General features: G+C 38.4%; 1 protein-coding gene across 1 annotated transcript; it reads left to right on the plus strand.

Annotated features, from left to right (window-relative positions):
* Positions 1 to 430: 430 nt before the first annotated feature.
* Positions 431 to 1,180, plus strand: LOC311036939 (large ribosomal subunit protein uL10m-like; the record flags this gene model as incomplete). The annotated part of the gene is made up of 1 exon (XM_084045950.1): positions 431 to 1,180. The coding sequence occupies one exon, from the start codon at positions 431 to 433 to the stop codon at positions 1,178 to 1,180; it is 750 nt and encodes a 249-aa protein (XP_083902076.1).
* Between the last annotated feature and the right edge of the window lie 14,710 nt (positions 1,181 to 15,890).

The raw sequence follows: 15,890 nt of genomic DNA on the forward strand, positions 1-15,890 counted from the left end.
TCATCCTAAGCGGATTGTCAGATCCGCCTCAAATTCGCTCAGCGTACACAAAATACCTTAAGAATGAATAGTTATCAAAAACTTGAGTTTTCGTAAAACGTCGTGATACATATACATACATATATGGAGCTAACCAAAACACCCAAGACTGACATCATAGACCCCATCTTTGGGTATGACTGACATCGCTTGCTCCATATATGGATTCAACTGTGTCACCGTAATGACACCAGTACCACAACCAATGACATAAAAGGCAAAGGAATCCCTAGGCCAGCAGAGTTCCATCGGCAGTACTCAGCGACATCAACCACCTCTAGGAGAACAGCTGGTCAATGATTGTTTACACCTTGTCAGAACTGAGTCTGACTTTGGAAGATGGAGCAGATAAATAAATTGTGGAAGCGGTCACGTGTTCTCCCTGACAAAGATGGCGGCGACCTTGTGTGGAACGCTGTTACCGAAACAAGGATGGCTGCCCCTGACACAGAGTGTGCGGCATGGGTCCAAGGCTGTGACCCGACACAAAAAGCCCATGCACATTATGAAACAAAAGTTTTTGGCTGTCACTCAGTACATTCCACCCAAACCACCTATTCCCTGGGGCGCTTATCCACCCAAAACCATAACAGTTAAAGAGGAGAATGGCCTGATGGTGCTTTTAAAGAAGGACGTAGAGAATGTATTTCAGGACTGCAATATGATTGCTGTCATCCAAAATAATTCCATCAATGCTGAAGACATGCTGATACTAAAGCGCAGATTTCATAAACATGGAATCATCAAGTTCATCCCCAATGAAGTAATGATGTTGTTTCTCCAAAACAGCATATACTGCAACATGTTGCCCCTGTTCATCGGCCAGACAGTGTTGTTTGTCAGTAAAGAGCCAAAAGTAAAGGAACTGCTAATGACACTGAGAGGCAGCCCTCAGATGGTTCCACTAGGAGCCTGCAACGAGAACATGTTGCTGAGTCCAGAGGGGCTGCTGAGCTACTCCAAGCTGCCATCAGTCACCGTGGTGCAGGGAGAGCTGGTGAGCGCCCTGACCGTGCTCACCTCACGGACAGCCGCCATGCTGCAGCATCATCCGGCTCACCTATCGGCCCTGCTGCAGCAGTACATGTATGTCAAGCAGCAGAGCCCCAAGGCCGGCGAGCCGGAAGCTGCGAAGGTGTAGGAGACGGTGTAGAGTTTTGGTCCTCGGAAGGTACCTGGGACCAGTGTTGGGCAGTAACGAATTAAAAATAATATATCACTGTAATATTATTACATATTATAGAGTAAAGTAAGGTACTGCCAAAACAGTAATATAATACCATATTACTCTGTCAAAAAAGGCCTCGTTACTCGTTACTGATGACGAGCGTAATTTTTTTGCTCATTCATTCATTTAATATGTACTCTCTCTCCGTTCGCCTCGTAGAGGCAAGTTGTCCCATCATGTGAAAATAGAGCAGATCTACAAGATATCAACCTACGTCAACAGAGATGATTCATAGCTTGCAGATCAGTTCTTTTTAGCACACAGCACGGGCACCGTTATGACTTCATATATGTGGTCAAATAATCATGACAGAGCTTATATAAAAATAAAAATTCAGAGAACCGGCAGGGTTAGGCACAATGCATTGTATCCGAATAAAGCAACCTATTTTCGGCATGGCCCTTTCAGAAGTCCCCCTGCGTCACTTGTCTGGTGGTCGGGGAAACAAACTGCTGATGAGGAGAGGAAACAGTGTTCCTCTCCTCTCCTCTCCTCTTCTCTTCTCTCCTCTATATCATTGGTTCTCAAAGTGGGGTCCGGGGACCCCCAGGGGTCCTTGAGGGAGCTAAATGATAGATTAGGCACCAAATGGACCCTTATGGGTCTGTAACTCTGAGAGTGTACAAATGGAACGAAATGGACCCTAACGGGTCCATTTGAAAAATCTTCTCTTATGGGCGTCCCTGGCATATCTTTTGAAAGAGGGGTCCGCGGGCTAATAAGTGTCAATTTGGGGGTCCTTGACATGAAAAAGTTTGAGAACCACATATCTCCTCTCCTCTCTCCTCCCCCCCTTGCACTTTGGCTAATTAATATTGACTGGTGTAAGATATGTTGAAAAGGTTAAGAAATGTTCAAAAAGTTTACTTTATTGTTTCAGTTTTTGAGAGGCTGCAGCCAGTGTGTGCAGTTCAGATTGATGTTGTTCCTGTAAGGATAATTATTGTTCCAATTCCAAATATGGAATTTGTTGCAGCAAAATACTTAAAAAGATAAAGACTGTTGACTGTTTTCTATTGTTCCATTAAATTGGATTATTTTCTAAATGACTAAAAACTGTACACGTCTTTTCTTTTGCGGGGGGCGTGGGGAAAGTAATATAAAGTAATATGTAATATATTACTCTTGATTCCAAGTAATAAGTAATATAATATTATTACTTTTCAAAGGAGTAATAAGTAATATATTACTCTCCTAAGTAATATAGCCCAACACTGCCTGGGACTGATGCCTAGTAGTGATGTGTCGTTCATGATCGATTCGTTCAAACGAGCTCGTTCACTTTCTGAAACTGTTGTGTTCACGCGCAACGTAAACAAAACGCTCCCGCGATGGTGTTTTACACACATTATAAAACATACATTAACCACTTTAGCCCTATTTTATACCTAGGCTATTTGAAAATAGCAGATCTACAAGCTCACAACACGTCGCATCGCGGCGTGTTGTGAGCTTGTATATCGGCTATTTTCAAATATATTAGTACTTTTACTTTTGGTATTTGAAGTATATTTTGATGCCAGTACTTTTGTACTTTTACTCAAGTACATTTTGAACACTAGAAAATAGCGCTACTGAACGAGAACGGGAACGAATCATTTGAACGAATCATTGCCGTGAACGTGAACGAAATCGTTCTGGTTGGTCTGCATTGGACCTTGTTGGTATGGCTGGTATTGGCTGCGTTAAATGTAATGTTCTATTTATTTATGTATTTATTTATGTATTTATTTTGTCTCTTGTGCATTGGTTTTATGACTGTCTATGTTGTTGAATGCTATTATTACAATGATTTTAATTTAGTTGAAATAGAATAACAAATGTGTTATCAGTTAGATATATACTATGATGCTATTATTTATGTTGGGACCGCAACGGAATTAAGTCTTTCGACTTTTTGTGCCACCCCTCTACTGTACTATGCACCTCGGTGAATTGAATCATGAATGTATCAAATAAATCAAATCAAATCAAAGTCTTTGTGTGCAGCCGACCGTATATAAGCACCTTCCTGGAACAACTCGGGAGTTTTCAGACTTGAACTAATGTACACTTTTATATCTGCTGTTTCAACCCCTGCCACTGTTGAGTTCTTGCAGTGTACAGTGTTGCAAGAGCTATAATGCCATCATTTCAGTGCCGTTTGGGCCCTGCTTGTTCATGGATTTGTTTTATTTTATTTAAGATTATTTAAGAAAGTAACGTTGTCATATTACAAATTAATAATATCCTGGTTCACAAAAAAAGGAAGATTTATTTATTTGTTTAAATAAACTGTGGTCAGATTGAAGAGCTCATTTTCCAGGCGGAGTGTGAGTTGGCTCTGTCTAGGAAAATGTCATAGTGGAAACCATGGGAACCACTGATAGAGAAACCCCCTCCCAACCAATGGAAATGTTTTGTATTTATTGCATTTATTGTAATGATATATTAATGCCTTTTCAACCCTCAGTGGTTCTCAAAGTGGGGTCAGGGGACCCACAGGGGTCCTTGAGGGTGTTCCCCAGCTACATTGTTGATAGTTAGGAACCAAATGGACCCTTACAGACCTGTAACTGGGCACATCTGTGGAGAACAGGCTGATCAGCGGGTTCAATTGGATGGTCAAGTGGTTGTCTGCGGGGGGCAGGGGTGTGGCCACGTGGGTCTCCAGCTCCAGACACATGACTTGGCTACAGGTCTGGAACTCTATGGGTGAGTGACAAGACATTTTAACTCACTCGCTTTCCAATTCCAATGAACAGCTTTCACGCCGTCTGACAGTGAGTTGAAGAAATCAATCAATGAATGGAACACCAGCAAAATTGCAAAATAATTGCGACAAAGGGCCTTACCCAAGTGAAAAAAAAATATACTAAATATATTTTTCAGAAGTATACTTAATATACCATTTTTGTACTTTATAAATTAAATTAAATATATAAAAAAATAATAATAATAATTAAATTGTGTTATTTTGGAAAGACTTAAGTAGTACTTAGTATATTAAAAGTTGAACTAAAGATATGCTAAAAAATATCTTTAATATACTTTTATGTACCCCCCCCCCCCCAAAAAAAAAATACAATTTAATTACAACTTTACTTATCTGAAGTACAATTGCTGAAGTATACTATCATTACATTTATAATGCATTACAAATACATATCAAGTACTAAATAAATATATATAGAGTATATAGCAATTATGCTTAAAATATACAATCAATGTATTACAAATATACTTGGAGTATAAAATAAATGAATGTGAAGTATACTTTCAATAGTTTCAAGTATACTATCAATGTAATAATAAAGTATTTAAACTACAATCCAAATGTGCTAAAATATACTTTCAATGTAATAATAATGTATTTCAACTACACCTCAATTTAACTAAATGTACACAGTTAGTTAATTTTGAATATACTATTATTACATTGAAAGTATATTTTAAGCAGAATTGCTATGTACTCTATATGTATTTATTTAGTACTTGATATGTATTGGTAATACACTATAAATTGAATGATAGTACACTTTAATGACATCAGCAAAACTGGACTTCAGATACTATAAGTATATTTGTAATTAAATTGTATTTTTTTGGGGGGGGAGTACATAAAAGTATATTACAGATATGTTTCAGCATATCTTTAGTTCAACTTTTAATATACTAAGTACAACTTAAGTCTTTCCAAAATAACACAATTTAAATTTGGGATAATAATGCATTTAAACTACAACTCAAATTAACTAACAGTACACAGTTAGTGAATGTAAAATATACTATTATTACATCGAAAGTATATTTTAGCACATTATTGTCATAGTTTAAATGCATTATTATTACATTAATAAAGTACTTGAAACTATTCAAAGTATACTTCAAATTCATTTATTTTATACTCCAATTATATTTGTAATACATTGATAGTATACTTGAAACTTTTAAAATGATACTTCAAATTCATTGTTTTAACACTCCAAGTACATTTGTAATAAATTGATAGTATACTTGCAACTATTAAAAGCATACTTCAAATGCATTTATTTAATACTCCAATTATATTTGTGATACATTGATAGTATACTTGAAACTTTTAAAATTGTACTTCAAATTCATTGTTTTAACACTCCAAATATATTTGTAATACATTGATAGTATACTTGAAACTATGAAAAGCATGCTTCAAATTCATTGTTTTAACACTCCAAGTATATTTGTAATACATTGATAGTATACTTGAAACTATTAAAAACATACTTCAAATGCATTTATTTTATACTCCAAATATATTTGGAATACATTGATAGTATATTTTAAACATAATTTCTATATACTCAGTATATAGTTATTTAGTAATTGATATGTATTGGTAATGCACTATAAATGTAATGATAGTATACTTTAATGACATCAGCAAAAGTGTACTTGAGATACTGTAAGTATATTTGTAATGACATTGTATTTTCTTTTGGGGGGGGGGGGGAGTACATACAAGTATAATAAATATGTTTTAGCATATCTTTAGTACAACTTAAGTCTTTCCAAAATAACAATTTAAATTTAATTTATTAAAAGTACAAATGAGTATATTGAATATACTTCTGAAAAATATAATGTCATATATTAGTTTGTTGCTTGGGATAATGTATTTAAACTACAACTCAATTTAACTAAAAGTACACGGTTAGTTAATTTAAAATATACCATCCTGCAGTATATTTTTTGCCAGTATACTACTATAGTATTAAAGTGCACTAGTCCTAAATGTATACTTAATGTTAATGTACTGAAAGCTGTTTAAACTGACATAGAATTTTTAGTGGATTCAAAATATAATCTAAATATACATCTATTTTAAATATACTGTTCATGTATTATTGCTATCTCACTGCATTCTATAGTAGTAATAGTCAAATGATTTTTTTAACATCTACACAAAGTAGTAACATAGAATTCAATCAACAAATAATTATGTAAAGATTCTATATAGCTATTCAACACAACAAACTGAGTGGCACGAACTTTGACCATGTGTCATTTATTCTCTTCAAAAACAAGGCAATAATACAAGGTACACCATCTTGTAAACTTAGGGAAAAAAATGCATGAAGAGAAAAAAAGATAACATAAATAAAACCTAAAAATAAAGGGGCCAATAAAAACAAAAAGGCAGACATCCTTAGTGGTCTGGGGCTGAAACGGAGGCACTGGAAGGGTTGATGGCCTTTGGCGCCTTGTTCGATTGGTCCTCGTTATTACATTTTCGGCGGATTGCTGCTCGGATCTCCGACACATTTGTTCCGGGAAAATTCACTCTCACACTTTCTGTAAGAAATGAAAAGAAAGACTAAGCAAGGACCGTGTAAGCCTATATGTCAGTGACCGAGTGAGGTCGCTAGACATACAGTAAAGCTGCTCAAATTGCGTAATCTAAAAGGAAAGAAAAGACAACACGCTCATAGCCACAATGCAAAATAATTTAATAATAACCAACGTTTCAATCTGGAATGGTCTTCTTCATGAAATCTCCTGAAGAAGGACCAAGGTCAGCAACACCTCAGCAATACTGATGCACGCCCGTCTCCTGTTTGTTTGCCACATTTTGTTGTAATCTAACATATCTGTTTAAAATGTTTGTCCTACTGTCACAACGTCTATGACATCAGGGACATCAGGGATGTCATAGACGTTGGTGAAGTTGAGAAATTGTGTGCTGTGCATGTCAATTGAGCAGGCAACACCACACAGCAGTCGAACTATGTGCGGCGAGCCCAGGGTGGGCCTAGTGTCTATAAAAGTGAGACTACTGGACAATACATTTTTGGGATTTGGTTCTGTACACTTACCTATTACAGCCTCAACTAGGTGAGGGTCCAGTGGGGATTTCGGTGGCTTTCCTGCAGGGCTTCTGCCGGTAAGGTTCGACTTTCTGAGGACCTCTCTCCCAAACAACAACAGGCACAGCTCTTGTGTAAAAACTGTCATTCTTGTCTTGCTCAGACGTTCATATTTTATTTTTGGCACCTGCACATCTGAATTTGGGAGACACATCTGCAGACAAAATAGTTCAGATCTTTTATGTTACAAATATTTCATTATCCAACAATATAGCATTTAATTTGTCCAGGAATCATACAGATGTTCACACTGTACTAAGTAAAAGAACTGAACCATAATTTCAGCTGAAGCAGGTAGGTGTTCTGTGTCCTCCTGGAGCCCAACTGAAACGGCTGTTTGACGGCTGTGGTTTTTAAAGGCTGCCAATACCGCCTTCATCTCCTCCTTGATCGCTGTCAGCTCCCTGACCAAACCAGGAAGTTCTGAAAACAGTGAAATGAAAGAAAACAATCAAATCATTTGTAAACTAACAGGGGGCCTGTTCCTCAAAAGGTGAATAAACTAAGCCTGGACTTAAGCCAAATCCAGACTTGACAAAGTCGGGTCCATATAAGCCTCGTTTATTCCGTTCCTCAAAGCAAAGCCAGGCTGAAAAGGAGCGACTTTGTCGAGCTAGGATAATGAAGCCAAGCTTCACGTATTTCTATAAAAGACCATGAAAGTCGATAGCAGAATCCTTGAACTTGACCAATCATGGAGTCCAAAACCAGAGCGGCGTTCCTCTCTGTGGCTGAGCAGCAGCATTGCAGCAGCTCATGGAATCATACAAGGAAGTGAAATGTATTATAAGCGAGAAAGGAAACGCGACCGCAATAAATAGATCCAGGGAGAAAGCGTGGCAAAGTATTGCAAGCACACACAGAGTGTGTGTGTGTGTGTGTGTGTGTGTGTGTGTGTGTGTGCGTGTGCGTGTGCGTGTGCGTGTGCGTGTGCGTGTGCGTGTGTGCGCGTGCGCGTGCGCGCGACGGGACGCACGGGACGGGACGGGGGGTGTACCGCGACTGGGGGCCGCGACGGGATGAGCGGGGGACGGGGGTACGGGGGGGACGCAATAACCCCACATTTGCAAGACCACTTTGGTAGAGGTTTGGGTTGTGTAGTTCATGATGTAACTCCAAAAAAATAATTTCTCCATTGACTAGAAATTGATAATTTAAAATATGCTCCTCATTGACTTACATTCAGTGAAGAGGCTCTTTTAAACCCGTAATATATATATATATATATATAAATATATAGACATTTTTGGGGCGGTGTAGCCGCCCCCTATAAGTGAGTTTTGGACACCGACCAAAAAATTTGTGTACCCCCTAACCCTTCCATTGTTAATGCAAATCGATACTTTTTTCCTATCAGCCAATCACATTACAGCTAGTGTCATCACCAGTAACTGTAATGTGATTGGCTGACTTCAGGACTGTGATTGGCTTTTTTAAAGTGAGTCATGTTGTGATGACCACACACCGCCCACTTCACACTGGGTGTGATTTTTTTATAATATTAAAACAAAATCTGTAATATATTATCAAACATCTAACAACAATATGAACTATAGTGTTAACAGAGTGACAATGACATATCACGAGTCATTGTGAAACAATTATGATTCATGGTCACACTATTTCAGTAATATAATTCATTTGATTATATCTTATTTATTTCATTTTATTTGAATGTAAGGTCATTAAAATGAATCCATATTCAAACACATGTGTTGAATTAACTGTGGAAAAACTTGAAGAACAAGGCACTGGATTAAGTAAGCTTGGCTGTTAGCCTGCTCCTGACCAGGCTAACTTCACAGCTAAATTGCCATGGTAACTAAGGTAGGATTGCTTCAATTCTCTTTTGAGGAATCGGGTCATGGCTAAACTTAGCCAGGGTGAACTGGCTAAACTAATCTTCAAGCTAATTCAGCTTTTGAGGAACCGATTCAGCCCTAATTCTGGCTAAATTAAGCCAGGATAGGTGTTAAAGCCAGGCGTAAGCTCTAATTCCCTTTTGAGGAACAGGCCCCTGATGTGCTTCAGATGGATTTGATCATAATCTGAGTGTAAATAGCATTATTGTATAGTTATATGACCAGCTCAGTAGCCTTGTGGTTAGAGTGTCCGGCCTGAGACTGGGAGGCCGGGTCATACCAAAGACTCTGGGACCCAGACTCTAAAAATGGGACCCATGCCCTACTTGGCACTCAGCATCAAGGGTTGGATTGGGGTAAGTCCCTGCGACATACTAGCGTCATGTCCAGGGGGTACTACATCAAGCTGCCTCATGCTAAGGAAACAGGAGATAGGCTCCTGCCCTATGGGCCTCAGGGATCGATAGGCAAGGCTCACTGTTATAATGATTGTTAAATTGTTATTATGTTGATATGTTGTATGTTGAAAAATAATACAAAATATGATATAAGACATTACCTTGAATAGCTCTACTAACCATCTCACAACAGTCTGTGGAGCATGGGGCCAATTACGAGTTTTGCTCAACGGATGCAATCCGTGGCTATAAGGAAAAAGTGTCGAGAGCGAGTGTCACGGTACACTCTGGACAGATTGTCACCATCACATTAACCCCACACATCTAAACATTTCTTTTGATGGCATCAATGTCCACTCTCAATTATAACTAGCTTAACACATGCATGCATATAATGCATACCCTCTTTGGTAAGTTGAGGTTCTCATCATCATCATCATCATCATCACCTGGTGTTCTCTATTTACTGCTGTGCAGCCCTAGAAGGAAATATGAATATGGGCATTTTAGCTTTCATTTGCAAACATACAGCATAGGTGAAAGGAAGAGAGGAGAAATTACATTTTGTAACAGGTCCCCCGGAAACGGGGATGATTGGATCATAGTTTTTCCTCTGGAATAGTTTAATAGTTGTGTGTCTTTCATAGTAGCCTACCTTGGTTGTGTGTGTACACTGAAGGTCTGATAATTGTTAAAGGTTACTCACTAGAAGTTATTTACTAAACACATCCCACAAATGGACAGGGTGTTTCTTGAGAGTTACACACACTATCAAAAAAGGAAAATAAATCCAGGAGCCATACCGTGGATGAGGTGGTGCCGGTGGGTAGACTGTCTTCTTCATCATCCGATTGCTCTGGTCCATTTTCTTCCTCCACAGCCTCTGATTCAGCAGGTCGTTCTGGTCCCTTTTCAATGCCGACCGGAGGAAACATCAAATAAAAAGATGATTGAGAACCACTGAACTAGACAACTGTAGCTCACAGTATACTGCACAGACACTGATAGTAAAGGCAGTGTGTTGGTTGCTTATCTATGGGGGTTATGGGAAATGAGCGAAACTCCTGAAAAGGTGGCATATCCCATTAACTATAGAATTAGTCAGTATAGGCATTTGGTACGTATTCCTCACCTGTAGTTGTTACTCTGCATCAAATCAAATTCCTAACATGTCCACATGTCATGGCAATAAAGTCTTCTGATTCTGAACAAATTCGAACAATATTGGTGTTATAGTTCTCCCTTTACACAATAATTGTACAAACACCTGAAAAATAACTGGATTATTCGGCTTTACAACAGTTAAAACATTTTTTTTAAATGTATTTCCATTTGTTTTTTTGTATTATATAATCTACTGCCTGTTAAGGGATATGCGTTTTAGCAATAATAACACAACTGCTTTAGATTGAAGACTTACGGTTCGTAAACCAGTGTAACTAAACAGATCAATTTGTGTCTCTTCATCATCATTTACTGGATTTAAACGAGGACGATTCTGGAGGTCGTTCCTCAGCTTCTTTATGGTGGCATCTCTTGTCGCATCTTTCAAAGATGATGAGGATGGCTACAGAAAATGTTTTTTTTGGTAAAGGGAGGAGAGAAAAAAAATGTCCCAATCACATATTTTTAACAGAATTTGTCAAATGTTTCCACTTTACTACGACTAATATCTACTCAAGAACCAACAACCAGCTAGATGTTGCATTTGAAGACCAATTGAGCAAGATCATTAACATGAAATAAGAAACCTGCATTATTTTGACAGTTGCAAGCGTTTGATATGCAACTACAAACCTCTGTGAGGTTTGGAGTGGGTTTTGAGGAAGTCTGCTTTTTAGTCATGTCCGATCTTTTCAGATCGACCCAAATGTTCTGGTTCTTTTGGAACAGCTTTTTTTTTGTCCACCAGCTCTTTGTAATTATCTGGAAAAACAAAACACACATATATGAATACAAAACAACTTATTGTATGGAACAGGCATTCTACCAGTTGAGCCCTAAAATCTATATTCTGGTGGGAACATTCACAGAAAAGGGCATATTCACAGGTTCACGTGTTGTGAGGTTGTAGATTGGCAATTTTAGGTGTAGAGGTTTGGTGTAAGATAAGAAAAAAAACAGACCTAGTACAGAGCCAATAGGGCATAGCAGTGGCGGCTATTTTCTGGTTCCATTCCAAAAAAAGGCCCATAGAGATTTCCAAAAATATTTATATCAATTATTTTAAGGCTAGAATCAAGCCATCCAGGGTCCTGATGAATCATGACTATAAAACATTTTATTCTGTGAAAAAAATGTTTTGAACATCACTATGGGAAAAATGAATGGACTATTTTTGAGTGGAACAAGAAAATGTTCGCCACAGCTATGCCCTATTAAGGTCAACTTTACAATTTAAAGGTATAGATCGCAGGTCTGTGTGTGTACATGTAGCAGAGTGGCTCACAACCTCAGCCTGATGTCATGAAAGGCTAATATCTCCCCTTAGCTATAAAGAATCTGGCTTAGTGGTTAAGATGTTGGCTTTCCACATGGGAGACCCGGGTTTGAGTCCCGGGTGTTACACACACGTGTGTGTGTTTGTTTTTATTTAGCCTCAAAGCTACTTGAGGGTATTGAGGGTTACATGTCTGAAAATATGTAGCAGAGTGGCTAACAACCTACGCCTGATGGCCTGAAACTCTAATATCTCCCCCAAGCTATAGAGAATCCCCTCTGGCTTAGTGGTTAAGATGTTGGCTTTCCACATGGGAGACCCGGGTTTGAATCCTGGGCGTTAAATGCACACATGAATATATATAAATGTATCTCTCTGAGTTTAGTTCAATTCATTAAAACTGAGTGGCAACCATTTTCACATGCTGCAAATTAACAACTGCCCTCTTAACTTTCAAATTGATCACAGATTAATGGGAGACCACAAATGAGATTAGCTAGCTTTAGCATTACACTTGGCCTGGTAATTGAAAGGTGGGGCGGTGTACTTGGATAGCTAGTCAGGTGGCTATGTTAGCTAACTGGCTAGCTAATAACATGAACGTTGATAATTGTGAAATTGTATATTAACCATGACTTACTTCCTAAAAGAAGAATCTTTGCAGCCACTATGTTCGGCGGCCCTCTCCTTGTCGGATATTCGACCTCTATCCAGCCATGATCACTTTCAAGGTCTGGCATGCGGGTGATCTGCTTTAGAGCTGCGTTTGTATAAGCAGCTCTTATATAAGTTCCGTGCTCTCCACATCGAGTGACTTACTTTCAAAATAATAAATAGCATATTTGAATGCTGACATTGTGAACTAACAATCCACTCACTCCACAATGGTCGGCAACTCAGTGGTGTTTGAATCTTTTGAAAGGTAAGGTCACATGGTTGCCAGGTTACACTGTCTATATGCTATGTAAGATTCAGACTCATTTTGCTGCAAATCTGGCAACCCCATGACTCCTGAGTCTGATTGAAGTCCATTTAGGAAGTAAAGTCACAGGCTACGAAGCGCATGGTATAGTAGGCAACATCTGCTTGACAGACTTGACTATTAGAGACATGTCTTTAAAAAGAAAGTATAAGACCTTTCTCGATGATTTTACACAATCTACACAATCATCAACACCTTCAGGCAAAAAAGCAGTAAGTACTGATGTGTATCTGTCACTATAACAATAATATAGAGCACTGGCTATGTTGCATCCATCTATACAATTTGTATACGCCGTCATAATGTAATTAACTCCCCACTGAATTTGTTATTTTGTCAGCTTAATCATCAGCGACCAAAGCGTTACAAGCAACAATTTGAGGTCGAAGGCAATCACAGCATTCCCACAACTACAAGATGGAGAGAAAAAAAACATTTGAATCAAGTAGGTATTATGTACTTTTAATGTAGGCTATGCCTTTTATATGAATGGAATGACAATATGTTTTGATTTGATTTTGTCCTTCAGACATTGCAATTATGTTTAAAATATACTATCAATGTATTGCAAATATATTTGGAGTATAAAATAAATTAATTTGAAGTATGCTTTTAATAGTTTCAAGTATACTATCAATTTATTACAAATATACTTGGAGTGTTAAAACAATGACTTTGAAGTATGCTTTTAATAGTTTAAAGTATACTATCAATCTATTATAAATACACTTACAGTATCTCAAGTACGCTTTTGCTGATGTCATTAAAGTATACTATCATTACATTTATAGTGCATTACCAATACATATCAATTACTAAATAACTATATACTGAGTAATGTGCATATTTAACATTAAATGTACTTAAGTATAATAGTATTATAGTATTATTATATCCCCCATATACCCATATATGGGCATACCCATATAAGCCCATATTCTGATATCAGGGATCTCCATATATGAACACAAAAGGGACAGACAGACATGCGGTTAAAACGGGTGCTATGATAACGGTTATTGCATAACTGGGTGCATGGGACATGCATTCTCTATTTTCATTGTTCCCAACTTGGTCTGTTAGCACAAAAAAAAGACGATCTGCAAGGCGCGTTGTGAGCTTGTAGATCGGCTATTTTGGAAGATTTGATGCAGATGGAAGAAAGTGGTCCAAGTACATGCAGTTGCAACTCAGGTCTACTTTACTAAGAATAGTGATGGGAAAAGTACCCACATTTTTTACTTAAGTAAAAGTATCAATACTCAATGTAGAAATAAAATCTGGAATTCAAAATTGTAAAAACATACAAAAGTATTGGTATCAAAATGTACTTAAAGTAGTACTAAAGTAAAAGTACTCATTATGCAGAATGTCCCATTTCACAACTTTTCAAATGTATACAAATCTGAAAATAGCAGATCCACAAATTGTGAGCTTGTAGATCGGCTATTTTGAAATGGCTGAAATATATAGGGCATAAGTGGTTAATGTATGTTTTGTAATAATAACCAAAATCTACAAAGTAACTAAAGTTTGTATATAATTCTAGTGGAGTAAAAGTATAATATTTGCCTCTGAGATGGATTAGAAGTAAAAGTACTGAAAATTGGAAACACTTGCCAATATATCAGTCTCAGGGTCCCTATGGATCTGGCGCACAGCCTATAGAGCGTGCCAACGACTCGTCACCACGGGGGGTGTGGCATAGTAGCCGCAGACATACTTGAGGGGGGCAATGTTAAGTCAACCTGGTTTTTACCCCTCAAAGATGTCCGCCGCTACCAAAAGACACTTGTTGACGCCCCCTTCAGGATTTTTGGCACGCTCTATAGTATTTATTTTAGCTATGCATGTGCATTATGTCATGTAAATGTGAGAGGCAGGAGGTTTAGGACCCAAATGCAGACAGACAGAGGAGCTGAAATGAAACAAAGTTTATTACCAAAACTCACAAAGGACCAGGAATAAACATGAGGATCTAACACAAAATACTGAATGTCAATACTTGGAACAACATATTCAAATATAAGGAGTATACTAGCCAGTTAGCAATGGTGACCTTTGCTCCATGTCACTCCCCATCTCTCCATTTCCTGTCAGCCTATTGTCCTGTCAATAAAGGCATAAAAAGAATGTGTATATATACACAATATAACTTATATAATTGGTGGTTGTATTTGGTCTCCCTGCTCCTCTATTGAGACATTTAGATCCTATGTCAAGGTGAGACATAACCTTTGACACAATCCTGTTTCTGATTTTACAAGGTTAAATGTCTCCCCTGAGTAAGCAAGCAATTAGCTCATTGGCAAAGATTCCGCCTCTCAAACAAGAGACTCTGGTTTGATTCCAGGGAAGAACAGAAAAGTTACATAGTGCAGCTGTGATCAGGCTAAAATGGTATGGGGTCCACTGAGCAAAAATAAAGGACTTTTTTTCGGACATTTAAGCATACATAGTTTCGATACTTTATCAATAATAAACGCAAACATCCAGAGCATCTACTTAGACATTCAAACATTGACTGTTTGGGACTGGCAGAGACCTGGCTTAAGCAATCATCTCCTGAAGCCCTAGTGAAGATGCTGTTCTCTATCGTGGTCGAGACTGGCTCTCCACTACATATTATTCAATATGTACGGGAACTGACCCCCAGGGGCAGTGCTCGTGGATACTCTTTAAGACACATCACTCATGGTGGCCCTGCCCTGATCTGTGATCAGTGGGGTATTTAAGTCCCACCCAGGCAGAGCCACTTCGACTCTTTGATTTCCACGAGTGCAGACGCTTGTGGGCTCAGCTTAAGACATACAGTATACAGAACGGGTGTTTGGCGGCGTGGTCCACTTACTTTGGGTAGAGAGCAGGTCTTGCGAGGCTCCTCTCGGGACGCTTCGCTGCCATATTTACACCAACACAAGTTTATTCCATATTATTCCTGGTGCGGCGTGCACCCTGGTTCCGAATCTGACCTAGTCGGAGGGCGGACCAGGGCGGCTGCTGTTCTGCTCGAGTGATCAAGTGGGAAGCCGTCTGTCGGCCGAACGCTTCGATCG

Source organism: Gymnoscopelus microlampas, assembly GCF_963454915.1.
Source record: "Gymnoscopelus microlampas genome assembly, chromosome: 20".
Classification (NCBI taxonomy): domain Eukaryota; kingdom Metazoa; phylum Chordata; class Actinopteri; order Myctophiformes; family Myctophidae; genus Gymnoscopelus; species Gymnoscopelus microlampas.